Source organism: Colletotrichum fioriniae (assembly GCF_027942845.1).
Source record: "Colletotrichum fioriniae strain IMI 355084 chromosome Unknown scaffold_15, whole genome shotgun sequence".
Classification (NCBI taxonomy): domain Eukaryota; kingdom Fungi; phylum Ascomycota; class Sordariomycetes; order Glomerellales; family Glomerellaceae; genus Colletotrichum; species Colletotrichum fioriniae.
In genome coordinates this window covers 1,223,481-1,250,503 of record NW_027076851.1, presented here as the reverse complement: position 1 = coordinate 1,250,503, position 27,023 = coordinate 1,223,481, and the positions used below count along the sequence as shown (strand labels likewise).

The window sequence follows — 27,023 nt, the reverse complement described above, 5'->3', positions numbered from 1 at the left end:
AGGGCGAGGCGGTGGGTGGTTAGTTTGCCGTTCGTTGCCATGTTGAACATGCTTTGCTTTGGTGCGGTTCCGTTTTGGTGACCATTGCCGAGACGTCTCGGGGAATGAAGTTACCTTAGGTTCCGTTCCCCCAAGTCACATATCGAGTTGAAAATGGCTGCGGCTGAAGACGGTGCAAGGGTTGTCTTGGATTGGCGAGCAGGCTGAAGAGTGAAGACTCAGGGAGAGGAATGCGAAAATCTCGAGGGCAATGAGCAACGAGATTTGCAGTCCGAGTGTGCCAATCTGAAGTCACCTTTCACCGTATTCCGTAGTGAATACTGAGGCCATGACGACGATGCAGAGAAAAGTCCGAATGTTGCACGCAACACTAAAGGTATGCTACGTATTCGGTAGTACGTCGGTACGCATGGCAAGCCGCAGGGCAGGGCAGGGCAGTAACGGTGGCACCGAGCCCCAGTTTCCCAGGTCAGGGACGGTAGGTACACTACGGTAGGGACGATGGGCGCGACATCCATCACATGGTGACATGGTGGCATCGCAGCAAGTGCTGTTTACAGGAAAACCCCAAAAGGGGCCTAGCGCTGTCAACTGTGCCCCATTTCTCGGTTCTCACCGGGCTGGGAACGGCCTTGGTATGGCCCGTGCTCGTGGCTGATTGTCTGCACCTGCCACCTGCCCTGCGTTTTTCTTCCCAGTGCAAGAGCATCTCCGGTGCAGACTACCCAAGGTGCAGACCCTGCCCCGGTCATGTTTGCTTAGCTAATGCACCCAAAAAACACCATCAAACACATCAGATGCTCCCATGCACACTGTACCTTAGTGAGAGGTGGGCGGATTGTGAGGTACTCGGATCCACCTCCGCTAGCAAAAGACTCTTGGGAACACTTGGGCTTTGAGGCCGTCCCTGCCGTTTCTTCCGTCAAAGTACAATCGCCATGGTGCCCGGCCTGCCACATGCCGTTGCTTTCCTCGGCGCCTACGACGACTGATCCAACATTACGTAGTCTTGTTAGCCCTACACTCATCATCTACCTCCACTTTGCGAACCTCTTTCCGCTTTACTACCTTGATCTCATGCTTTGTTCAGTCGTGCTGTTCAATCGTGCTCTTGACGGTGCCTTGATAGGTACATTGCCTATTGAGTGCAGTGGGTGTACTACCGTACTTCATAGAGTATCTGTAAGCTAAGGCAGGTAAGCATGTTGTGTGGTTAGATTGTTTCTTCCCCGGCACCCCCCTCCCGCCAAAGGCCCAAAACACATCCAGCCCAGCCAGGTAAAAAGGTGAAGGTGATTGACAGTGGACCTGGTGCGTGCCGACAACCTTAGCTCGAACCCCTCCACCACACACCCACGCCGCAGCGCCGCAACGCCGCGGCGCATCTTGAGCCTCGAGGTACCCTGCTCCTACCTTACCTTACTCCAGCACATTCTACATTCCTCACATTTCTTCGCTCCTCCAACCCGAACACTCCGTTCACTCCATTTTCTCCTTCTTCCATCACCTCAGCTCGCTTTCTTTTCGAGGCTGTATTGCATATCCGCGCCGTCATTTCTTTTTACTGCCACACCAGCTCACACCTCTGTTGCGCCCAGCTACTGAATCACCGTCTGTCCTAAATCTACTTGCCCGACTGTACCTTCGCCTACCTAAGCTCTGCCGAAGCCGTCTTCTACCCCAATCCGTCTCACAAGCCGGCTCCAAACCATCAAAAGAGTCAACTAGGGTCCTTAGCCACCCTTGCTGCAGGATCCCTTTCCCGCTTTGAGATAGGCCCTTCAGCTAGCCCTCCTCTTCTTCATCCTCCTCATACCGTAAGGTACTGGTAAGCTTGACCACGCTCCTCCAACCAGTTTCGCGCTCAAGAAAGGCTGACACTGCTCTTGTGCTCACCAACTTAGTCTCGAGACCTAAGCACGCGCATTCTCGTCCCGTCCCTACACCTCAACCACGACCCCCTCGCTTCCCCTCACCATTTTCTGAACTCGCGACAGCCGTACTTCAGCTTCGTCGCCCATCTATAAAGACGTCCGGTCCCCGAAATCTTCCTTGCCAACACACTCCTCTTCGAAGACCATCTCGTCGAGCTAGAACCTCCTTCCACCACGGCTTGTTGGCCTCGGGTCACCAAATACACACAGATCGGGTCTGAGAATAGTCTCGCCGCCTTGACAAGATGTCAGGATACCCGGGCCAGTACGGAGGATACCAAGGCGGCCCGCCGCCGCAGCAGCAATACGCGCAGGGCGGCTATTACCCGTATGAACTCCAACCTTTGTTCGCGTGCCCGCGCTCAGTCACTAACATGAAGAGCAAAAGCCCTCCACAGCAAGGATACAATGGATACCCGCCCGCTGGGTCGGGCTACGGCTACCAACAGCCGTCGCCTCAACCTTACGGATACAACCAGGTACGGCTGACTGTCAGCGTTGTCCGAGTGTCGTCAACTAATGGAATGCTTAGCCCCCTCCCCCGCAACAATATGGTGGATATCAGCAGCCCCCGCCTCAACCAAACTACAACAACCGTCCAGGTGAGTTTGAAACTTGTACGCTCGGAACGGACATTGTAGAGTTGACAATCATCGTTATGAAGGTGTACCCACCGTGAACTCGAATGCTTACATGCACGGAAACCACAACGCTCCCCCACCGCCACCCTCACAACCGCAGAGATTTGGACATGGCGCGCCAAACAACTACAACTTCCAGTACTCCAATTGCACTGGCCGGAGAAAGGCGTTACTGATTGGCATCAACTACTTCGGTCAACGCGGTCAGCTGCGTGGTTGTATCAACGATGTGAAGAACATGTCGGCATATCTCGTCGACCGTTTTGGGTATAAGAGGGAGGATATGGTTATCCTCACTGATGACCAGCAAAATCCCATGAGCCAGCCTACAAAACAGAATCTTCTCAGAGCCATGCATTGGCTTGTGAAAGACGCGAGACCCAACGACTCGCTCTTCTTCCACTACTCAGGTAAGTGGCGAACGACATTGCCATATGCACTTAGACACTAATACCTCCAGGCCATGGTGGTCAAACAAAGGATCTCGACGGCGATGAGCCCGACGGATACGATGAAGTCATTTACCCTGTAGACTTCCGCCAAACCGGTCATATTACGGATGATGAGATGCACAGAATCATGGTTCAACCTTTGCAGGCTGGCGTGAGGCTGACTGCTATCTTCGATTCTTGTCACTCGGGTACTGCACTCGATCTCCCCTACATCTACTCGACCCAGGGTATTCTCAAGGAGCCCAATTTGGCCAAGGAGGCCGGCCAAGGTCTACTTGGTGCTATTTCGTCATACAGCCAGGGCGATCTGGGCGGTGTTGCAAGCAATATCATGGGCTTCTTCAAGAAGGCAACGACTGGCGAAGATGCTTACCAACGCACCATGGCCACGAAGACGTCGCCTGCTGATGTGGTTATGTTATCAGGAAGTAAAGATGACCAAACTTCGTATGCTACCCCCTTCTTTCTATTTTGATGATACCCTTTTTGTTTTCACTGCGCTTTACGGATGGCCTGGAGATTTCACATTAGAACCCCCTGATTGTGAAGCCTCTCCTGGTGGGATGGCTAATTCTGGAGACTGGGGGCGAAAGCCGCAAAAACGGAAAAATTTGGGGCGTGCAAGCTGCTTTGTGGATAAATCCCTCTCATGTTTTCTACTTTATACCTGTTGCATCAGGCCAACGATGCTCTTTTATTGCTCTAGAACAAATTGCAGCCCACTTGCGGCCGCAGTTTGCTTCTAGAGCGATGAGTTACGTTGGATCTGCCTCGGTCCACGAGTGTGGGAACGACGACTACATCAAGGCGAAATCTTACAATGCTGTTGGCAAGCTGGATCTATGCTAATTTCACCTCGCAGGGCCGATGCAACAATCGCCTCCCAGGCTACCGGTGCCATGTCATGGGCCTTTATCACGGCCATGAAGAAGAACCCTCAACAGAGCTACGTGCAGCTCTTGAACAGTATCCGTGACGAGCTCTCGACTCGCTACACGCAGAAGCCTCAGCTCTCCTGCAGTCACCCCCTCAGTATGTTGCCCCCCGCGGCCAAAAGAAGGAGCGAATAAACATCCATGTTATCAAGACGGCTAATATCATCGTAGACACCAACCTCTTGTTCGTCATGTAAATCATAATCCTGTGTGTCACACGGCCGGTCCGCCTTGTATATGTCATAATGCCCTACTTCGGCCTGGAAACATAAATACTCAGGGTTGCTTAGACATGGGTAGGCATAGGTCATCATTGGAAAAGGAATCGGTTGGCATGGCGAAAATTGGGGATTTTGGGTATCATTTGGGTGGCTTCATTTTGTTTTTTTTTTCGGGCAAGTCTTCTTCGCCACACTCCCGATGCCTTTTCCCGCCTCTCGTATAGTTGAGATGGCAAGTACCTACCCTCACTCGAACAGTTCTCGGAATTGGAAATCAAACAAAAAGTTGATTCACGTCACTTCAATACGGGACGAATCCGGAAATGTCACCATGTGTGTAAAAAAGAAGGGATTAAACATCTGTTTAGGTATTCATGCCTTCCTTTCCAATTTCTTCATCATGCAACCTAATGCCGTGTTTGGAAAATGCATGTCCTACTGCGTAAATCCAAACAAAGTGAAATATGACAAAACTCCTTTCCCATCCCGTCCCCGTCCGTCATTCTACCAATAAACAAACTTTAAGGGAAAAACAAATGTTTTGATGCTCGACGCCCAATACGCCAGAAGAGGGACATGAGCAGCAACAAGGTATGCCAAGCATGGACCAATAATCATCCCGATATTCCTTCTCCTCCCAGCTCAAGTGATCCTCCGTCCAATCTTGGGCTAGCTTGCAGATCCCATCTTCCAAATATGGATAATCATCAGCTCCAAAAGAGGAAATGAGAGTGCCCGCTCGCTCGCTTCACTGCAACATCAAGGGTTTTTTTTTTTGGTCGTCACGCAGTTAGGCAGTAATACTGTAACACAACCGGCTGTTGCTATGCAGAAACAATACAAGACTGAACACCATATGCTAAATGCGAAATGCGGATGTGCTGAATGAGGGAAGTAGGTGAAGAGCGGGATTGGATGGGTATTGGATGGGATGTGTTCATGGGTGTGATGGACCCGAGATGATGCCGCGACATCTTCAGCTCGGCTGCAGCGTGATGAATGGGGAAGGCGTTTCGCAGATGAGCGTTACTCTCGCAGACATCCGAACCGCCATTCACCATCCACCAGTCACCATCCCATCCATCCACCGTTTTTTTGCTTCGGGAACACCATACTCCGGGGTATCTAGGGGTGTAACATAATCTGACTGGACCTCCAAGTCGAGGCTAGGCGAGACCGAATCGAGACAGAGAGAGATAGACTGTGACCAACAAATCATTAGGCCGCAACGTCGTCATCGGCATGCACGACCTTGAGCTGCTTCCGCCTCTTGGTCTTGCGCATCTCGTCGACGCAGTCGGCCAGCTTCTGGCGCGTGGCCTCGTGCTTGGCCCATTCGCGCGCCGAGATCTGCATTCTGGCAATGAAGCGTGCCATCGTCGCCACCGTCTTGAGCGTCGGTCGGCCGGACGCTGTTTGCTTCCTCGCCGTCGCCGAGGAGGATGAGGGTGGGAGGGGTCTGCGGCTGCCGAGCAGCTCGCACCGGATCTGCTCCAGTTCACGCAGCTGAGCCTTGTTGCTGATTCTGACGTTAATATCTGGACCACCGAAGGGAAGAAAAAGAAGAAGGCAGTCAAGGGTACATACCATGCGTTGGCAATGTCGAGCTCCAGCTGCAAGAACTTCTTCGCGTACGCCGCGTCGGCGCGCATGCTGACCTCCCGCTTCCACCGCGCCTGCATCCACTCCATCTGCAGCGTCATGCCGCGGAGCTCCTTGGTGTGCTTCGCGTCCGCATTCTCGGCGGCACGGATGACCGTCTCGAGCGCCTCGTCCGTCTGCCTCATTCTCTCGTCCGTCTCGGCGGCGAGTCGGGCTGCCCGCGGGTTCTTCTTCTCCGCTGCGGCCAGCGCCTTGAGGTCTCTGATGTCCTTTTGCAGCTTCTCTGCGGTCAGGCGGTAGGCTGCGCGCTCCGCCCGCGCCCTCTCGAGCTTGCGACGAAGCGAGCCCTCGGCGGCCGTCAGCTCATCAATAGTCTCCTGCTGCTGGATGACGTCGTGTTCGAGAGCGTCTGCTTCGCTTTGTGTTCTGCGGAGCAATTCCTGGAGGTCTCTCTTCTCGGAGGACGACATGTTCTCGATGTTGTGACGGCCGTGGCTTACAAGCTGCCGGTCTTGCTCTGCCTTCTCAAGCTTCTGCCTCAGACGATGCAGTGCCTTTTCGTGGAGAACGGTAGCTTCGTCAGCATCGCGCTGGACATCCTCCAGTGCCTGCTCCAAAGCAAGCTTCTGGTCTTCCAGATCATCAAGCTGGGTTTGCACATCTTGCTCGAATTTAGAGGCTTTGCGTTCGGCCTCGCGAGCCTTGGTCTTGAACGTCTGAATCGATTGCTGTGCGGTAGAAAGTTGATGGCGCAGCTCAGTGACTTCGGACTTTCTGGCTGAAGGACTGGAGGATGCTGGAGATGTAATAAGCCGAGACATCTCAGCATCGTGGGCATTGCGCTCCAGGTCTGCGATCTGCTTCTTGAGACCCTTGACAACGTCCTTGTGGGCTGCCTCACGTTGGAGGAGCTCGCGTTCCTTCTGTCGTGCTGTAGAGAGATCGCGGCGAATAATGGACATCTCGCTGTTACCCTCACCGATGTTAGCAGGGATTTGTTGAGTCGTCGCGAGCTGGTCTTCGTAGTCTCTGATTCGCCGTTCGAGTTCTCGTATTGTGCGTCGTGTAGCAACTGATTCGTGACCTTCTGATGAAGACACCTCCCTCAATTTGGCTTGAAGCTGGCGAATTTCCTGGTTGAGGCGATCCTCCTCTTCTGCGGCTTTTTCGATCTCGTCTTCGAGAGACTTTTCGACGTTCTGCATTTGCTCCGCCAAAGCCGTGTTCTCGTCTTTGAGTCTTCGTACCTCGTTATCAAGCTTCAACTTTGATGTCCTCAAGTCCAGGCGCTCTCGATCGATGCGGAGGGTCTCCTCGCCGTTCTGATGCAAGCGCTTCATTTCGCTCTCAACCTCATCACGCTCTGCCCTTGCTTCGGCCAATGAGCTGCGTAAGGAGTGCATTTCGAGGTTGAGGTTCGCAAGTTGATCTTGCAGCGTCTGCTTCTCGCGAGACACCCTATTCACCTGCACAGTCGACTCGGAGATTTGGGTTTGCAGCCTGTCTTGGAGTGATTCCTTCTCCTTGTTCAGCTTCGACACGAGTGATGTGGCCTCGTCAAGCTGAACTCGGAGTCGCTCGATGGCTTGATTCGACTTGCTGGCGTTCTCTTGAGAGACCGAGGCCGTACCACGGTGTACCTCATCGAGCTCCAGCTTCAGCGCGTCGCATTCCTTCCTTGCAGCTTCCAGTTCCTCGCGAGAATGTTCTGATTCCTCGTCTAAAGTCGTTTGAAGGACCTCAACTTCATCCTCCAGCCCCTCAATCTTCTCGCTTTGCGCTTGGTAGTCTAGTTGAGTTTGTCGGAGCTCATCCTGAACTTGAGATAATTCACTCCGCAACTCATTGAGCATAGACTGCCGTGTCTCGAGATTTTGCTGGAGGTCCTCAATTTGCCTTGTGAGGGATGCTCTCTCGTCCTTGTGACGTTGAGCTTCGCTCTCTAGTGCTTCCTGCAATCTTGATTCCTTTGTTGATAGATTGCCTTCAGCCTCGCGCAGAGCTGCAATCGTCCTTTCCAAGCCCGAGGCCTTTTCCTCCGCCCGTTTGCGCTCCGAATCCAGGGTTTGGCGGTCTGTTTCCCATTTTTCGCTGTCGTTGTCGTAGAGGTTGTCTTTCTCCCGAATTTCAGCCTGGAGGTCCGAGATTTCATCGTTAAGCCTGTCGATTTCGTCTCTGTATTGGCTGCGGATATCCCTTTCAATTTCAAGGGCATGGTCCCGCTCTTGGGCGAGGCTCTCCTCCAAATCTTCCACGTTCTTTTGAAGACGCGCCACGTCTCGTTGTAGAGAGTCAGACTCGCCTGTCAAGGCCTCGTGACGACTTTGCAGCATATTCTTCTCGTCCAGCCTGGACTCCAAGTCCCTTTTCAGATCTTCCACTTGAGCCAGCAGCGACTGGCGTTCGCGATCAGAGAATTCTCGTTCTTGACGGCCCTCATGCACGGCGTTCTTAAAGCTATCCTTCTCTTTCGTTACGTCGGAGAGCTGCTGTTCGATTCTGGCCAAATGTGACTGGTAGTCGCGCTCCGAGACTTCGCGGGCACGGCGATCTTCCTTGGCAGCGTTCTTGAGCTCGTCATTCTCCTTGATCGTTTCGGAAAGCTGCCGTTCGATATTGGCGAATCTTGTGTCGGCCTCCTCTAGCTCAGCTTGCAGGCGCAAAAGCTTCTCCTCCTTTTGTCGCGAGAGCCCCTTCGTGGCAATTGACTTATTCGCCAGCTCCTCTTGAAGCTCTTCCAAATCACCCTTTGCTTGCTCCTTGTCTGCAATGGCCTGGTTGAGTTTGTCTTTCATCTCTTCGACTTGCTCTTCCAAGCGACGGACATTGGTTTCCAGATCGTCAATGGTATCTCTTGCTTCCTCTAAATCATCGTTGGACTGTCCCTGTTGCTCAAGCTCGATCATTCGTCTTTGGGCATCCTTCATCTTGTCCTCCACGTCGTCCAGCTTCGCCTTGAGCTCGTCAATTTCGTCCTCATGGTCTCCTAGAAGGCGCTCCTTCTCGCGAAGTTCTGCTTCCAAATCGCCAATCTCGTCTTGCAGTTTGTCCACCTGCCCTTGATCGTGCTGTCCCTGACTCAATTGGCGCTGCATGTCGTCGAGATCGGCTTCTCTGTCCTCCAAAGCTTGCTGCAGTCGCTCAATCTCTGCTAGTTGTTTCTGGTCTGCGTACTTCTTCTTGGCCCTCTCTTGTAACTCCATCATCTGTTGTCGGTAGCTTTCGAGGTCCTTCTCGGCCGATGTCAGGTGCTTCTTGTACTTGTGAAGCTCCCTCGTCATGGTCACCTTGTCGACCTTCAGCTCGGTGTTCTCCTTTAACGCCGCCTCGCTGAAGCCGGGACCGGCCTTCCGCAAAGCCTCTTCGAGGAAGTGAATCTTGAGTTTCAGGCCAAAGTTTTCCTTTTCGATTTTATCGATTACGCTCTCCTGCTCCCGAAGCGACAACTGGTTTCCGTCTTGCAGAGGGCCTTTTCCGTCGCGTCGCGGCAAGACTACAAGCGGTGTAGACGCAGTGCTCGTGCTGTCGACTTCGGGGAGTGGCGTGCGATCCACGAAGGACCGGGATTGGTACATGGAGGTGTCGATATTGGGAATTGGCGTCATGTCCTCGTCGATTTTGTTCAGTGCGGGCGTGTTCGGCACGAAGCCATTCTCCTTGCCAGACCTTCGACGGATGCTATTCCTCGTGGCTGACTTCAGCATAGGAGTGAATTCTGCTCCTCCGAGGCCTGCAGGTAGGTTTTTTCGGTCTGCAAAGGGTCCGCGACCCCGCGGCGTGCGAAGGTTGATGCCTGCCGAGCGCCCGTTGCGCATTTGTTGCACCAAGTTGTTGTCTTTCGCCGGAGGAGACTGGAAAGAAACCTCTTGCGACATGTCGAAGTCGGGTTGTCGGCTAAGGTATGTCGCATCGCCAAGGTTTGTTCGCGGCGTGTCGAGGCCGCCAATACCTGGGGCGACCATCTTGACCGCGTTTGACTTATAGAGGGGGGGAAGTCGACGAGCGATTAGAATTGCGATCTCGTAGGTGTGGTCATAACAGTGGTTTGTTAGTGGTATATATGGATGGCGTGCGCTGTGGTGGTGTGAAGCAAGAAAGCAAGCGCAATGTCTGCGTAGCTATAAGATCTCGTGTGGTTGCGATAGCTCAGAACCTGGTCGGTCGCGGTGTTGATAGTGGACGGGACTTTGAAAGAGCAGCAAGGGACCAAGGGTACACGGTCGCATCCCAGACCGCGTTGTGAGTGTTGTTTACTCGTGTTCCTATCTTGGACTAGCGTGGTGGGACAGAGAGGGAACAAGTCGTGGTTTTTAGACCAATAAGCGGAATGAACTTTTGTCCAATCAAATGAGAGAAAACAGCAAGGTCTCCGCAGTTTAAGAATCCCATGACAGAGTCCCACTTTTTGACGACAAAACGTCAATGGACGTGGTGGACCTTGCTTCTTTCCACAGGGCAGCTTGAGACACTACGGATACAAGTGGGAAAGAACCTCCCATTGATTTGTGATGCAACCACTTCACACCGCAAGCGTCAAAACGTCACTACCTGCCTTCGATCAAACCGGCCCGGGGATGACCAACTCACAGAGACGACTGCTATCGATTTTATCTCACCACTTGAAGTCATCTTCACAGCTCTCATAGGTATCAAGACTCTACTCTATCTAGCTGTATAAGTCCTCCGCAAACCCCACCAACTTACCCCGACTACGCTTGCGACAGCATCCATCCTGGTCTTCTTCAGTTTTCCTTACCCGTCGAATTCATAGTGTGCGCATGAGGCTCTTGCCGCAATGCTCTCATTTGACCAAATTCCAGATGAAATCATCCACCAAATACTACATTACATTTCACCAGAGGACAACTTAATCACAGCGAACCTCCTGTCGAGACGTTTGCGCCGGCTTTCCAATGAGCCGATTTTGTGGCGATACTACTGTTTGCACGCGTTCAAGTTCTGGCATCCAAGTCACAGGTTCAACGAGAAACTGGAAGAGTCTCCATCCAACGTTCTATGGAAGCAGTTGTTTCTATTCCGCAAGAGAAGAAATGCTAAAGCTGCAAGCCAGTTCAGTGGAATTTTGGCAACCAAATATGGTCGAGTAAAGAATTTTGAAGAGATCTGCTTGCTTGGTCTTGACGCCAAGGACTTTCTCTTGGATCAGGCGCAGACCCCAGATGAATTCGAAGATGTTTTGGCCAGAAGGTAGGTAGCTTTCGACGCAACGTTTGTTGGCGCTTTCTGATCAGCTCCGCCCAGGTATTTCAGTAATGCCATTCTCGCTAGCATGCGCCGTGGGACCGCTATCCAAATTTGGGACAACCTTCGCAGTGATGAGGCACGCGAAGCTTGGAGACCCAACCATGTTCCGAAAGTTGTGCCTGGAAGGTTAGAGCGCGCACTTGCTGCTTTTGATATGTTTGTCATCCAGGACGATGAGGGTGATATAGATCACGTAGGTCTTCTAAGGGGCTATTATGTTATACCTCTTTGACTAACCCCTATGGCAGGTTTCCAAGCTTCTTGACAAACTCGCAGCCGAGTTTCGGAACAGTCATCCCGAATTCGATGGGCTCTGTGTTCGGGAAAGGGCATTGGCTCTGAATCGTTGGCTTAGATCCAACAATCTCACCGGTATGGTCGACCCTGAAACCAACTATCGCAATCTGCGGAACTGCCTCCTTGGTCATGCGCTGCGAACATCAGCCCACCAGTCACTTCCAATGGTTTCAGCAGCCATTTTCTGTTGCGTTGGCGAGAGGCTGGGATTGAATGCCCACTGTTGTGCGCTACCAGGCCATGTGCTTTCGATGGTCTTCGCGACGCCAGAATTCAGATTGGATGGCTCTAGAGTCACGGATCCATCAAGGCAACTTGAGAGGATGTATCTGGATCCATACGGGGGCGATGAAGAGTTCAGCAAGGAGACGCTACGACAGTTCATTGCCCAGGTCGGGTGGCATAGTCTAGATGTCGAAACAATGGCACCGGCAGCCGTATCAACAATGATTGGGCGTCTCGCACACAATATACGGCATACCAACCTCGTTTACACGTCTCAGGACGTGTCTATAGAGAGACTGGCTGGACTCGGGGCTGGCATCGCTCTCCAGAACCTTGAACTATCTGTCTATGCTGCTGCCTGGGCAACAACTCTCCTGGACCCGGATGCTTTTGTTGACGTGACATCGCATTTCGCACTACGATTCAACTCATTGCGCTTCGATGACGCCTGGATTGTGGAAAATATTTACATTACTCGGCCGCAACCGCATGGCGATGTATTTCTTGCTGCTCCAAACCCAGAATATATCCTTCGCCTCATTCGCCGGGCAGATGAGCAGCGCCCTGTGCTACGTGACTCACAGATGAATCTGGAGTACAAGATCGGCAATGTTGTCCGGCATGGCAGATACGGCTTTGTTGGGGTTGTGACTGACGGGGAGATGGCTCAGGGGTCAGTCCTCTATTACAGGCTATTGTAAGTTGACAGACGAGACTGACGAACAATGGCTAAATCTCTAACAAAACATCAGGACTCCCCCAAACATGCAAGGAACCTTTTCCTTGGTCAAGGCCTCAAGCCTTGAACTCGTGCGCGATCCTGAAGAGGCAGAAGCGGCATTGTTCCCCGACACTGGATTATTCTTCAAGCGATTTGACAGAGAAAGGTGCACCTTCATCCCTTCCAACAACGAGGTGGTCTACACGCCAGTGTAAGCACTGAACATTGTGGGTATCGATGGCTGAGGGGAAAGCGATTTGAGGCTTTACCATGATTGGCGTAATTCACGAGAAGTTACTCCTTAGAACAATAATAATGAATTTTTACGTCTTGCACACCCGTATGCCCTTTGTCCCGCCTCTTTACAAAGGCATGGTTATGGAGGCTATGTACCTGTACGTGAATAGACTTGCTGCTTTGCCGAAGCCACATGCAAAACCATCGACAATTTTTTCCAGACCGTAAACGCCCCCGAAGTGCAAATTCGATATCGATCCCTCGCAGTCCTGTGCTATCTTACTCTAGCCTCTTCTTTTTACAAGTCATCCTAGGAATTGGCCGCCCAATCCGCGAGCACACCGTGCTCCGCCAGCTTCTGCACCCAGGAATGGATCGCAGGAGTGTGATCCTTCTTCCTCCCCTGCACACGGTCGTCATCTTCATTCACAAAACCGATCTCGGTGTTGTACTCTCCGATCAGAGACTTCTGCTTCGTCACAAGATCATCGTAGAGATTGAAGAGTTCCACCATGTCTGTGGATGGCTTCTTGACCTTTCTCTCGAACGCTGGGTCCACGCGCGCCTGTTGTATATCCAACCCTGATATGCCGAAGCCGGCGAGACGCTCAATCTCAGAGCTCTTCAGAGGCTGGTCATTGCCGGCGATGAGACTTTGCCAGCCGTCGAGATCCTTGGTGCGCTTCTTCAAAACCTCAAAAGAGCGGAGCGTGCTCGCGAGCTCTCCCGACAAGATCCCCAACGGGCTCTTGCAGAGCGCAAGGAGGTTGAAGGTGAGGGCGGTATCCTCAAACTGGAGCATACGAGCCTGAATCTCGGGCTGGACCAGTTCGGCCCAGTGGACGCCCTCCTCGAGGGGTCCGATGCAAACGGGCCGCGTCTTGAGACCATCCAGCTCCCAGACCGAGCCGTTAGCCGGTACGTAGGCAATGAAGTGAAATCCCGACTCGTCAATCTTTTGCTTCTTGCTCTTCTTTGTCTTCTTTGCCGGCCCTCTGCGCTTTGTCTTCTTCTTGGACTCTGACGCCTCGGTCTCGAGGACGAAGTCGGCGTTCAAATGGTCCATTCGCCGGGTAAAGGAGTTGTGGACGGAGCGGATGAAGGTGTTTGAGCCCAGGGCGTGGCCGCGGAGCGGGGTGCTGAGGGTGTTTGTGGAATCCTTGAAGGCTTGGAGGTCCTTGCCTATATCGACTCCCGGGCTGTTCATGATGATGTTGGTCATGGCGACGGTTGCGCAGGCGTTATCTGTCGTCTGTGAAGCTTTGTGTGAGTATCTCTTTGCGGTCGAAGGGGGGAAGGAGAGGGGCACGTGAGAGAGCCATACCTGATTTGCAAACCAAACGTCGCGGCTGTCGACGACCGCGTCGTCCTCGTAGTTCTCAGAGAAGTATTGGTAGAGAAAGATGAGACCATAGACGGGCTGTGGAAGAGTCGCCACGTAGTCTTCATCGACCGCAAAGACCTCTTGGACCTTGACATCCTTGACGCCCATCTCTCTCAACATAGCATTGAAGAAGGCCTAACAAAATTAGCATCAGTCAGAGGATCGAAGCTGGGATAGATACTTGGGAGCGCGGGTCAACTTACAGGTTCAGATTCCACCTCACACCAGCCCTCCCACTCCTTGAGCTCGTCTTCGCCCAGTGGCGCCAGAGATTCACGGAGAAGCGTCTGGTAGTCTCTCGACTCCCTAGAAGCGGCAGCAGATGTTGAGGCGGCAGCCGTCTCGGTAGCCTTCCGCTTAGGATTCCGCCTTGAGCCGGCGGTCATAGCAATGGCGACAGCTTCACCGTCAGCTTCATCGTCAGCCTCACAGGGCGATTCCTTTCTCTTCCGCAGCCGGCCGGTTTCCGGCGAGGAATCCGGCTCGCCTGCTACCTCGAGAGCCACGTCGGCTTCCTGCGGGCTGGATTTGATTGCGTGGGTGTCGCGTTCGTGGTCTATAGGTGAAGGTACGTCATATGTTTGTTGGGCTTTGGTCGTTGGAGGCACCACGACTGCTGCGCTTGCCTGGCGACTTCGCAGCTGCCTTCGAGGCATCTTAGCAGGCGCAGGCGCTACTGAGGCCATGCTGATCAATGCCTTGTGGTGTGATGGCTTCAGTCGCTTGTTTGATGATTTCGAATGAGAAATCAAAGTGAAGAGTGATTCTGTCGGAAGCTCGTAGAAAGAAAGAGCTGATATTAAGCAAGTGGTGCAGAATATAGGCAGTGGTGAGTGGAGAGAAAGGGCGATAATAAGGGGATTAAAATGAAGATGGTGTTCGGTTGTCAATCGATTAAAAGGGAAGAAAAAGGTAGGAGACCTTGTCTACTGATGATGGGCAAACATTTCGTTGTTGATTCTGTTAAATGAAGGTGCCTTTGACCCAAGGTTGCCTTTGAGGACCAAGGACAATGTGAAGGGGGTCTACGAATAGGACATTTGCCTTGGAACTCGAAACAAGAGTTCCATTGACCAGGCCTTATTTGATGCTCTCATTGTGGAAGGAGCGACATGACAAGATGAGAGATCATTCTTTGTTGTAGTAACGCAGGGTAAAAATATCACCTAGTTGACGACAGAAGATGCGATGCTGACTTACCTCCATGACATGTGACGGCTTGAGAACTTGGGAGGATATGCATTTCTCGGAGAGCCTCCTATCTACTTGAGACTATACATTGGATGGATGAATTGACCTCTTTCATTGAGCCAAGGTAACTGGGTTGTAACTTTTCTGCTCACTTTGGGTTTACACGGCTGGTGATAGGAGGCGGCGGTACAGATATTGTGTCAAGATAAGCTTCAGAACACGGCGGGGATCGTCCATCGACAACGGGCAGGCTGCAGCTCCCCAGCTACCTACGTCAACAGAGGAGGAAGGCGGATCCTCTCAGCTTTCACACAGCGTATGTGCCTTGTCCGCCAGCTGTCATCGAGCTGAGGCCCTGTTAGTATCCCAAGGTGGTTCCACCAGACCAGCTCTACACCAATCAAAGCACATAGATACACACCGGGTGGGTGTTGTTGCCAGGCGCGTTTGGACGTGACGAACATTCACTGGAAATTTTGAAGCTTTTGGATTCCCGCTGCAGCTTTCCAAGTTCCATACCTCCACGACGTCAACAATAGCTTGCAACGCCGGGCAAGCCCTTTTAATATCCGACGCCAACCCTTCCCATCGCTCGGAGCGTAAGATTCCACCCATCATCGGCAAACTAAACACACCCCGATTCTTATGAGGCGACCTTGAAAACGGCATGCGATGAGCGCAACACCGAGACAGCGGACTGGTGGCTTTCCACAAACACCAGCCCGACGACAGGATCCCGACCCGAACTCCTCCGTTTCCTCCCAGAAGAGCAGTCACCGCACATCTTCGCTTCCCCAAGCCCCCGAGAGTGCGACTCGAAATGGCCCTGCGACCGCGCCCGTCATTCCATTGACCATCCTCGATGCTCCGCAACAGCGCTTCTATGCCTTTGCCATTTACGTTGGGTTGCTGGCATGGCGATTCTACGACTGGATTAAGCTTGTGGAGGATAACGATACATCGGCATGGCTATTCCTGAAATGGGTCTTTATCGACTTTGGCTTTCTCTTTGGCCTCCCGGAGATGAGGATACCATGGCTGGAGTTGTCGCAGCCTGTAGTCACGGCAATTTTCCTCATTCACGCCTTCTTCAACTTCATGTTGATGTTCAATATTCCGGTATGTACAGGAGGTTGTGTGCCGTTTCTGAGGCTAGGCTAACCACAAATAGCTCCCCTTGCAACCATGGCTCATTGGCTTCCTCAAGGTCTTCTACGACCGAGAGTTGGCTGTCTCCGAGAACACTGTCAAGGTTTCAAGCATTCTGCATAATCATTCCTTGATCATGGGCAGACAGATTATCAACATTTTGCCAGAAGGGTAAGAATCCAACAAGGCACAATAGCGCAGTTTCTTTTGCTAACATGGTCTACCAAGTTCTGCGGTTCTAAACTTCGAGCAAACTCCATTCTGCATTGGCGAAGGGCGCGAAACTATTCGACTGCCCATACAGTTCAACTCTACAGTGCCTGCTGAGATGGAGCTCATCCGCATCGACCTCGATACCAATCTGGAAGAAACGATTAAGCTGTCCACTAGGGAGGTTCGCAAAATCGCAAAGCAGATCAAGGACCAAACGGCGGAATCAAACCCACTGGCCCACTCTATCGAGTACCCAGTCAAGAAAACTGGCGTGTACCGCCTGGGCAAGGTTCTCGATGAGTACAAGCTTGAGGTCCAACGCACAACGAGGGACACCTATGTAGTGCCGTGCCCGAAGGCAGGTTTCCGGACGCCCGATACAGAGGACCGGTGCATCAGGGACTTGTCCAACTTGCTTGTTGACGTCACCGGAACGCCGCCCCTGAAAATTGTCTACAGCCGGACAGGAAAAGACAACGATCGCAGCTTTCATTTCCAGAGCCTGCAGCCCGAAGACTATACCTCGCCTTTACTCGGTACACCATCTTCTTCGTTGACTCATGTTGGTGATGAAGACATCTCCTGGGTTAAGCCCCATACGGTGGCTGTGCGGATCAACGAGACCCTGGATAGCCCAGGACAGTGGCAGTACGCCGTAGACGAGGTTACGGATGGCTTCGGCAACGTGCAGAAGTACGCTCCGTCTGCCGAAGATGCGGAAGTGCGTCCTCGGCCTAAGCATCTGGCACGCAACTTCTTCGTCAAGGAGCGACCCAGAGCTCGCTTACAAGATTGTGACCTACGCAGACCGGTCAAGGTTGCCAAGGGCCAAAAGGCGAGACTTCCAGTCAGTTTCTCGATAGCCGGTAAGAACCCGGATACTTCGCACACATTGACTTGGGAGTTCTCGCCCATCGACTCTTTGACCAACAGCGGAGACCATGGCGATCAGGTTTCCTTGGGCTCTTTCACCGCAGCCAACTCCCACGACAAGCCATATGTTTCGGAGCCTGGTCTCTACACACTCAAATCTGTTTCCAGTGGCTCGTGCGAAGGCGAGGTGCAGGAACCGTCGTCTTGCTTGTTGCTTAACCCACTCGAGCCCCAGCTTGCTCTCCGTTCCGAGGAGATTCCCGACAAATGTGCAGGTAACTCAGTGGGACTCCGAGTTGACCTGGACTTCATCGGAACGCCACCGTTTGTGGTTCGATACGACGTCGTTGACGAGCAGGGCAAGACCCGACACGAGCGGGTCGAAGCAAAGGGTCTCAGACAACAAGTCGAACTGAGACCCACTGCTGCTGGTCACCACAAGTACATCTTCAAGCAGATTGATGATGCTATCTACAAGGGCCAGCCTCTCAGCCCCGAAATGACGTTGGAAACGGACGTGAAGCCAGCCGCCTCTGCACACATCTCGCACCCAACCGGACTCAAGAGCGCCTGTCTTGAACAAGAAGTTGAAGTCGACATCCTCCTTCTCGGTGACGCCCCCTTCACGCTCGAATGGGAGCTTGTACACGATGGAAAGCGTAAATCTGAGCGTGTCACCGACATCGAGGGGTCATCATACAAGATTAAGACTAAGCCTCTTGCCAAGGGCGGAGAGTACACACTCGCTCTCAACAGCGTCCAGGATAAGTCTGGCTGTCGCACGTTCCTGAAGGATGAGCTCAAGATCTCGGTTAGGCGCCAGCGGCCCCGCGCAGCATTTGGCTTGCTCGAGAACAAGCGCATCACCAAGGTCATCGAACACGCCGATGTCAAGCTGCCTTTGCGTCTTCAAGGCGAAGGACCTTGGACGGTTTCTTACCGCAATGTTGATGGAAGCGATGAGATCTACGAAAAGACGTTGCGGAACGGCAACGATGTCCTTCCTGTGAGGTCCCGAGGCACGTACGAGATCGTCAACGTAAAAGACAATCAGTGTCCTGGTGTTGTGGACCCTCAGGCTTCCAAGTTTGAGGTCGACTGGTACCCTCGTCCAGAGATCACCGTGGTGCCGTCTGATACCATCACTTTGGATAAGGGTAAATACGTCAAACGTGATGTTTGTGAGGGGGATATCGATGCCTTCGAGGTCAACCTGAAGGGTAAGTCAAATCGTCATCTCCATTATCAAATCTCGCTAACTCTCGCAAGGCTCGGCTCCATTCCATGTTGACTACAACATTCAGCACAAACCTCCCCAGGGATATGCCTCGACCAACAAAAGGGACTTTGACACATCTCTCAACAAAGCGTCCATTCCTATGGACACCTCCAAATCTGGAGAGTACACATACCAGTTCTCCGCTCTCGCAGATAATCTCTACAACAGCGAGAAGAACTCTCGGTCTCTCATCATTGACCAAAGGGTCAACGCCAAGCCATCGGCTGCCTTCGTCAAGCCCGGTCAATCGTTCAAGTACTGCAAGACCGAGCAAGACAAGGAAGACACCATTCCTATCACCTTGAACGGTGTTGCTCCATTCTACATTGAGATCGAGATCAAGCATCACAGTGGGACTGTCCCTGAAACATATAGAATTCCTTCTATCCAGGGCAACACGTACGGCATTCACATTCCCAGGCAGCATTTGCGCCTCGGAATCCAGCATGTCCGCATCCGCGAGGTTAGAGATGCTCGTGGATGCCAAAAGAAGTACGAGATCGGTGCGCCATCTGTGCAGGTTCATCTCCATGACGCTCCTGCTATTTACCCTCTGGAGAGCCGAGGAGATTACTGCGTCGGTGAACGTATTGCCTACACGCTTTCCGGCACGCCTCCCTTTGAGATTTGGTACGATTTCCAAGGCCAGCAACGCAAGGCCAAGTCTAGCACAACCAACTTCCGTCGTATCGCTGAGTCACCTGGCGAATTTACCATTACCTCTATCTCTGACAAGGCCTCGGAGTGCCGCGCCTCTGTCGACATTACCAAGACCATTCACCCTCTGCCCGCCGTCAAGATCAGCAGGGGCCGACAGACTCGTGTGGATATCCATGAAGGCAACGAAGTGGAGATCCTCTTTGAGTTCTGGGGCACTCCGCCGTACGAATTCACATACACCCGCAGCTCCAATGCCCGCAAGGGCCAGAAGAGCGTGGTCCTTGAGACACGCCACGACGTCTCGTACGAAAGCAGCAAGATCATCCGCGCGAGCCAAGAAGGTACATACGAGGTGGTCGCGATCAAGGACAAGTTCTGCGCCTTCTCTACCCAGCAGGTTGCCGACAGCGGCAAGGAACAAAAGCTGCTCAAATACTAGAATGAATACAACGAAACTGGGATGAAGCGGGGGTATTTTCGGGATGGATACACACTAGCTTGGACTTGTTGTGTGTGACGAGAAAAGGGGCATGTTTTGTGTATACGTCTTTTGTTGGTGTGCATAGGCATTTTATATCATGGCATGGCGTTACAGATAGGGAAAAACCAAAGGTTGAATAGGGCTATAATCAGCATGACCAAAGACAATTTCTTTTTGTAATCACTCAATTGGACCGCGATTCTGTGCGCAGACGCTTCAATGACATGGTGAAAAAACAGACTTTTGATGCTCATGGACTTTTCCTAACCTCGCTATGATGCTCCAAATTACACTATCTACATTTCGTAGATCCTATCTGTCTCTCTCTATTCAGTGAGCTCAATCTTCTTGATCAAGTCACCACCGATTCTAGCAATCTCCAGCAGCACAGCCGGCTTGTTCACCTCAACCACATCGCCCTCATCGTCGTCTTCGCTGTCGCCCTCGACCCGGTGAAAGTTGTACGGCAGACCGACGCGGAACTTTTGTCGACTGCGCAGCTTAGGCTGCCAGATGGCGCCGATGACGGCGTCGCCGGACGCGCCGTGGAAGAAGACGAGGGTATCCTCGTACGCCGTCTCGAGCTCCGACAACAGGACCGTCGCCGGGTGTCGCGCGAGCGGCAGCGGGATCTTGCCCGTCCGCTCGTCGAGGTTCTTGAAGAGGGAGGTGCGGGTGCCCGCCTCGGAGGCGGCGTCGCGGGCGACGCGTTTCAGGCCCGAGGTGGAGAGGTGAAGGAGAACGTCGTAGTCTGCCAGGGACGGTTGGAAGAGCTCGGCGACGTCGAGCGCAATGCCTTGCTCCTTGATCTTTTTGCTGGCGGCTTTCGCGAGGCGGGTCATGCGGGTTGCGAGGAGCTTGGAGGGGCCCTGGCGGGTGTAGGCTAGGCCTAGGTGGTCGTGCGGGGTGGCGACGAAGAGGACGGCGTGGGACATTGTCGGGTCGCGGGCGCGCCAGGCCTCGAGGTGATGCTGGGCGACGGCGCGGTCATCGGCCGTCATATCGTCGGAGGAGTCGACGACGAGGGCCTCGTCGCGCCAGTCCCAGCGGGAGAGGAAGAGGATCGTGCGGAGGAAGCCGGACATTGTGCTGGAGGGCACCTTCCAGGGGTTCGGGTTGAGGAAAACGTGGAGGGCGAGGAGCTCGATGAGCTCTTCCGAGATGTGGCCCGCGAGCTTGTGTGCGTTGAACCAGTGCTTGACGAGGCGGATCGTGTTGGAGAGGGTGGTGAAGCGGGTGCAATAGGTTGTGATTGTCTGCGTGTGGAGGGGCAGGTGCTTGTGGCGCCAGTTGAGGTTGAAGAGGGCCTCTTCGGCCTGTACTCTACTCTGGGGGTCCAGCGTCTTGTTCCTGGCCTGGCGGTCTAGGAGGGTCTCTTCGAGCTCTGCGTAGATGCGCAGGCGGAAGGCGGCACCGTTCGGGTAGATGATGTCCAGGTAGGCGAGGTTGTCAATGTCCCTTGCTGCGTTGTCGCGGCCGAGGCTCGTCGAGATGTTATCGTGGGCGGCGCGTAACCGACGGTCGATGTCGAGAAGGAACTCAATCTTGGTCTCCTGGATGGCGACGAGGTTCTCCGGCCACTTGCTGGATGCCTCGAAGTAGAGGTTCACGTCCATGGGCGGAGGGCCGGATTTCTGAGAGAGCGCAAAGGGCGGCGTGACCGACGCGGATCGTAGTTCGGGTACGACGGGGGCGAGTTGTCTGACCGAGAGAGGCATCTCCTCCAGGCCGCGGATATCCTGCTCGAGCGTGCTAAAGGCCTTTCTCGCTGCCTCAAAGGATTCCCTATCAAAGGGCGAGATGTCCAGGGAAGGGGGGATATCGGCATCGTGGAAGCGCAGATCTCCGGCGCCGAGGCTCACGTGGCGCTGGAGGGCGTACCGGATGATTTCCTCGCAGATTTCTGCAGACGTCTGCCTCGTCCACTGCACGCACTCGAGGATGCTGCCGTCCTGGAAACGACGGAGCTCGGCCTTGTCACCCCAGAACTTGCGGAACTTTGCCGCCTCCTTCTCGAGCTCGGCCGAAGGACCATACTCCATCAAGCGGCCCATGTTGGCAGGGTCGAAGATGACGCCAACTTGGATGTTGGACAGGTTCGTGGGCTGGTTGCTGGTGATTGACCACGGTGCCGGGTCTTGGCTCGCGAAATGGATCAGCTGTGACCTTTCCTTCAACGCCTTCTTCAGAACGGTGTAGGCCTTGAAACTCAGATCCCAGACGGCACCTCGCCGGTCCGGGTTGGTGCTTTTTGAGTTGCTGTCCACATTTTGGATCTCGAAAATGCTGTCGAACAGGTGTAGCGGCAAGTCGGCTTTGGTGATGAAGGTCGGCTCGAACTGGTTCGCCAGAGTGTCGTTAAGTACTTCCATGGTGGTGCTGGCGTGGAAGTGGAGGAGGCTCGCCGACCAGGGGCTCATCTTGTACAAAATGTTGACCTCACGTTCGGGATCGAACATGACGGGGCCGTTCTCCCGAATAAGGTCAGCGCCCAGCTTGTACGTGCCGAAGACAAAGGGCTTCTTGGCAAACTCGGTAGACGCAAGGAACTGGACAGTGGCCTTGAATAGCTCAGTGCTGCTCAGAGCCGAAGAAAGCGCCGGCTGACCGTTCCGTCCACCGGTCTGCAGCAGCAAGGCCATCATGATTGCCCATTCAAAGTGACCAAATCCACCCTTGGCCAGCGAACTGCCCAAACCTCGCTGTTGGAGCCAGATTCTTCCCAGTATGCAAGCGTCTGCGAAGGCTGCGCAATCCGTCTTGGCTCTAGTGAGGACCCGCAGATACGTGACAAAGGTGTCTTCGGCCTTGATGGTCGAGCTATAGAAGGGCGTAGACACAGTCGACTCCTTGGCGTTCTCCGGCTGCCCATTTCGGTTGCTGTTGTACGCGGGATGCAACTTCTTCTTGGGGAAGACACCTTCGGGCGCGCAAGGAATGATCCGAATGACGAAATCCGCCTTTGAAGACCCCGATTCGGCCTTCTCGTCGCTCTCGTCGCTTTCTGAAGATTCGGATGTTGAAGAGGGTCTGATGGAGAGGACAGGCAGAAGGGCATTGCCATTGAGATTCTCGAACTCCAGGTCGGCAGATCCTGCCAACTCTTTGCGCAAAGCGGCTGCAATATTCGCAATATAGTAGGCTCTGCGGTAGAAGTACCGCATGTTCTGGTGATCCTTCTCTTGGAATAGCGAAGCCGGCATCTGCACAATCATGTCCACGCCCTTGTTGGCCTGAGCCTGGATCATCGTCCTCGAGACGTAGCTGCCCACGACATTGTAAGCGGCGGGCTTTTCGTATGACAGCTTGTACGGCGCATCGTCGGCGGGTTTCGGATCCGGGTAGGGAATTTTGACCTTGTTCGTCTTCTGGAACTTGCGCGTGGCTTCGGCGATCTACAACGAGGTTAATACAACCTCTGCCTGGTGGGGGAAGCAGCATCGTCGGGGATTACGAACAGGAATAGGACCGTGAGACTCAATTCCTTGAATCAAGTTTCTGATCTTATGCAACAGGGCGTCGGCGCCATCGAGAGCCTCGGCGTAGTTGACTTTGACTTCCTTCAACAGTTCGTCCGTCTGCAGTACGAATGGACTCGCCGTCGCGATGTTGGCAGAGATCTTGGAGTCGCCCTTGTGGGATACCTTGCGTCGCTTGGCGCTCTGTTCCATTTTGGCAACTTGAACGGTTCAGCCCGGTGTATATGATGTGCGGGTGGGCTGTCCAATTCGTGACCGACAAGCGCAATGGTACAGAATTACAGCAATACGGGTCGCAACCTCAGATCCATTCCACTGCTGCACCAAAGACGCGGCGATGCTGGGAAATTTTTTGAGCGTGGGGCAGCCGATAAGAGCTGGGAGAAAACTTATCCCTGGCCGATTGTCCGATAAGACATTGGACAATGCGACGGGTCCACTTTAACTTTGCGGTCGCCAGTCGCCAGTCGCCAGTCGCCAGTCAGCCGCTGGGCATCTTCTCGCGTACACCCCGCCTCTAAATCGTCCAGTCCATAAGCTACCTGGCGCTCCTGGTTACCTAAGGCTAAGGTATCCAGCGGATACTGCACCCAACCATGCAGCCATGGGGTTGGATAAATGTTAGAAGACACAGGACAGTCTCATCAATTGGCTTAACTATGTCGGTGTATGGACTGTACAATCTGGATATTCAACGATGACCTGCCTCTTGGGGCTCACCGTGTTTTCTTCTGGAGCAGTTGCATCGCAACAAGGACCGAGGATACAGAAGAGAGGCTAGCGGAACACTCCGGGGGTTTCTCCACAACATCGGATGGCAACGAGCCGCTCGAGTGCCGGACTGCGTACCGAAGGTTCGGAGCTAATGTTGACAGACGCAGGGGACCGCAGAGCTCTGAACCTCGCCAGCGAGCCAGCCTGCGCCTCGAGGGGTTGAGCATGCCGCCGGTATCGCAGTGACAATTTGTTGGTCCTCCGGGGACCTGGGGGTTTTTACTATGCATTAATACATTGTCGAGGGGACAGAGTGGCCGACAAGAGCGCCTGTTCGGAACTGAGATTGGAAATTCCTGACTTTTGTTCCGCTTCGGCAGAGTCTTCGGCAAACGGCGCCGCTTCCCGAACCGATCCCCGAGTTTACCCTTATTCATCCATAGCTGTATGATTGATGTTCTAGAAATGAGGTTTCCCTCTGACGATGCTGTCACTGTGTACTCTACGCAGGATAGAGAACCTTGGAAGGTGTAGACAAAACAAAGCATAGGTGCTACTGGGTATGCATTCTCTACATTAGAGGCTCAGCATTGTCTTTGCGGGGTTCAGACGGGGTTAAGGGGAAAGCTGGAGGTGGACTTTTCCCAGTTTGGCGTCACCCCAGAGCCCAGGCCGCAAGAACATTTAGCCCCGCCACTTTCCGAGTCGCGGAACATGAGAGGGGGGACTGCCAGTGACTGCTTAGCTAACACAGCCAAAAGGTACCTATTGACCCCAGAGTTGGAGCTTCTTTGTCTGCTGTAGGTTCTCAGACTCGCCAGTGGGTAGGTCCAAGCTTGAACGAACCCTCGTCCTTCCTCTTGCCGAGCTCAATCCCGAAGGGATGGGGCGGAATCAGAGGACCCCCCAGACACGCTCTCCCAATCCATCCCACATACTGCGCTCGGCGGCAATTCACGGTCTTGGAGCTAGGTCCTGGGGGATAAACGTAGATGCAATAAATTGGCCGGGGCCCCTTCGGAATCCCTCGTGACGAAAGGCGTTTCTTCTCTCCTCCTCCCTCCCCAATTCTTCTCTCCGGCTTCAGTCTCAACTCCTGTCAATAGCTTCTTTGACGTTGTCACTCTTGTGTACGGTGACGTGCTTCAGTCCGTTGCTCAACCATACTCTCCGGCCCTTGTAACCCTCCTCTGTAGTCACGTACTACCATCCACACACCCTCACACACCACGATGCCTTCAGCAGCTCTGTGTGCTCGCTCATTGCGAGCTTACGCTCGCCATGGCTCCAACGTATGTCCAATTGATCCGGAAGTGCCAGAGGGCAGCCCGCGTAGCTCAAACTAATCCTCTCGTGACAATCAGCACACTGCCATCCTTGCCCGCGCCTTCTCGGCATCTGCGCGCAGGCCAGAGATCAACAAGGTCTACCCCTCAGCTACTGAGGCTCTCAAGGACATGAAGCCCAACTCCACACTCCTCTGCGGTGGCTTCGGTCTCTGCGGTGTTCCCGATACCCTGATTGACGAGGTCCTGAACAAGCCCGAGATCACCGGTATCACCGCCGTCTCTAACAACGCCGGTACCGATGCTTCTGGCCTCGGCAAGCTTCTGAAGACGAAGCAGATCAGCAAGATGATTGCCAGCTACATTGGCGAGAACAAGACCTTCGAGAAGATGTACCTCACCGGTGAGGTTGAGCTTGAGCTTACCCCCCAGGGCACCCTCGCTGAGCGCTGCGCCGCCGGCGGTAAGGGTATTCCGGCCTTCTACACCCCGGCCGCTTTCGGCACCGTGGTGCAGACTGGCGAGCTGCCCCTTCGCAACAAGGCCGACGGCTCTCCCGACCAGTTCTCTTACCCCAAGGACGTCAAGGTCTTTAACGGCAAGTCTTACCTCCTCGAGGAGAGTATCGCCGGTGACTACGCCTTCGTCAAGGCCTACAAGGCCGACAAGCTTGGAAACTGCCAGTTCCGCCTGGCCGCCAACAACTTCAACGGCGCCATGGGCCGCAACGCCAAGATGACCATTGTCGAGGCCGAGCACATTGTCGAGCCCGGCGAAATCTCCCCCGAGGCCGTCCACCTGCCTGGCATCTACGTCAAGCGCGTGATTCAGAGCACCACCCCGAAGAACATTGAAAAGTACACCTTCGCCAAGGACCCCAACGATGCCGACGCCAAGAAGGCCCTCGGCACTGGCGACACCGCTGCCAAGCGCGAGCTCATTGTCCGCCGCGCCGCCAAGGAGTTCAAGAACGGCATGTACGCCAACCTGGGCATCGGCATGCCCATGCTCGCACCCGGCTTCGTCGGCCCTGAGGTCGAGGTTCAGCTCCAGTCCGAGAACGGTATCCTTGGTCTCGGCCCCTACCCCACCAAGGGCAACGAGGACGCCGACCTGATCAACGCCGGCAAGGAGACAGTCACCCTCAAGCCCGGTGCCGCCGTCTTTGGTAGCGAGGAGAGCTTCGGCATGATCCGCAGCGGCCGCATCAACCTCACCATCCTCGGTGCCATGCAGGTCAGCGCCAACGGTGACCTCGCTAACTGGATGTTGCCCGGCAAGGTCAAGGGCTTCGGTGGTGCCATGGATCTTGTCAGCAACCCTAGCGCGACCAAGGTCGTTGTGACCATGGAGCACACCGACAAGAAGGGCAACGCCAAGATTGTCAAGCAGTGCGCTTTCCCCTTGACCGGCAGAGCCTGCGTGTCAAGAATCATTACGGAATTGGTAAGTCTCTTTCTACCCCCTTTCTACCCTAGCTCACGTGGCACGATGACATTATACTAACTTGGCATGTAGGGTGTCTTTGACGTCGACTTCGCCAACGGACTGACCCTCATCGAGATTGCGGACGGAGTTACGGTGGATGAGATCAAGAGCAAGACTGAGGCGCCCTTCACCGTCGCCGACGACTTGAAGCCCATGTTGTAAAAGGAGCATATTGTATGAGGGAGATATTCTTGGAGAATGAACGAATCAGTGGAGGAGGTATATACCCGTCACGATGGGTACGCCATTGTCATCATCTAGAGTACGGCGTCAAAGCTTAGGGATCAAAATGATAG

General features: G+C 53.8%; 8 protein-coding genes across 8 annotated transcripts; 5 read left to right on the top strand and 3 right to left on the bottom strand.

The window, feature by feature from the left end:
* Positions 1–3,038: 3,038 nt before the first annotated feature.
* On the top strand, positions 3,039–3,502 carry MCA1_3 (Ca(2+)-dependent cysteine protease; the record flags this gene model as incomplete). The annotated part of the gene is given in 2 exon segments (XM_065759072.1): positions 3,039–3,044; positions 3,056–3,502. The coding sequence occupies 2 exon segments, from the start codon at positions 3,039–3,041 to the stop codon at positions 3,500–3,502; spliced, it is 453 nt and encodes a 150-aa protein (XP_065612382.1).
* A 345-nt stretch (positions 3,503–3,847) lies between these two features.
* MCA1_2 (Ca(2+)-dependent cysteine protease) lies at positions 3,848–4,097 on the top strand (the record flags this gene model as incomplete). Its single annotated transcript, XM_065759071.1, has 2 exons — positions 3,848–3,852; positions 3,890–4,097. The coding sequence occupies 2 exons, from the start codon at positions 3,848–3,850 to the stop codon at positions 4,095–4,097; spliced, it is 213 nt and encodes a 70-aa protein (XP_065612381.1).
* Positions 4,098–5,349: 1,252 nt separating this feature from the next.
* N0V96_010844 (uncharacterized protein) lies at positions 5,350–9,489 on the bottom strand (the record flags this gene model as incomplete). Its single annotated transcript, XM_065759070.1, has 2 exons — positions 5,350–9,451; positions 9,482–9,489. 2 exons carry the CDS (start codon positions 9,487–9,489, stop codon positions 5,350–5,352), a joined length of 4,110 nt encoding a protein of 1,369 aa, XP_065612380.1.
* Positions 9,490–12,840: 3,351 nt separating this feature from the next.
* Positions 12,841–14,600, bottom strand: N0V96_010843 (uncharacterized protein; the record flags this gene model as incomplete). The annotated part of the gene is made up of 2 exons (XM_065759069.1): positions 12,841–14,049; positions 14,118–14,600. The coding sequence occupies 2 exons, from the start codon at positions 14,598–14,600 to the stop codon at positions 12,841–12,843; spliced, it is 1,692 nt and encodes a 563-aa protein (XP_065612379.1).
* Positions 14,601–16,139: 1,539 nt separating this feature from the next.
* Positions 16,140–18,631, top strand: N0V96_010842 (uncharacterized protein; the record flags this gene model as incomplete). Its single annotated transcript, XM_065759068.1, has 2 exons — positions 16,140–16,148; positions 16,559–18,631. The coding sequence occupies 2 exons, from the start codon at positions 16,140–16,142 to the stop codon at positions 18,629–18,631; spliced, it is 2,082 nt and encodes a 693-aa protein (XP_065612378.1).
* Positions 18,632–19,089: 458 nt separating this feature from the next.
* N0V96_010841 (uncharacterized protein) lies at positions 19,090–19,718 on the top strand (the record flags this gene model as incomplete). Its single annotated transcript, XM_065759067.1, has 2 exons — positions 19,090–19,095; positions 19,140–19,718. The coding sequence occupies 2 exons, from the start codon at positions 19,090–19,092 to the stop codon at positions 19,716–19,718; spliced, it is 585 nt and encodes a 194-aa protein (XP_065612377.1).
* Positions 19,719–20,086: 368 nt separating this feature from the next.
* Positions 20,087–23,431, bottom strand: UTP22 (U3 snoRNP protein; the record flags this gene model as incomplete). Its single annotated transcript, XM_053196912.1, has 2 exons — positions 20,087–23,155; positions 23,219–23,431. The coding sequence occupies 2 exons, from the start codon at positions 23,429–23,431 to the stop codon at positions 20,087–20,089; spliced, it is 3,282 nt and encodes a 1,093-aa protein (XP_053045600.1).
* Positions 23,432–25,234: 1,803 nt separating this feature from the next.
* N0V96_010839 (uncharacterized protein) lies at positions 25,235–26,889 on the top strand (the record flags this gene model as incomplete). Its single annotated transcript, XM_065759066.1, has 3 exons — positions 25,235–25,285; positions 25,318–26,685; positions 26,758–26,889. The coding sequence occupies 3 exons, from the start codon at positions 25,235–25,237 to the stop codon at positions 26,887–26,889; spliced, it is 1,551 nt and encodes a 516-aa protein (XP_065612376.1).
* Positions 26,890–27,023: the final 134 nt, after the last annotated feature.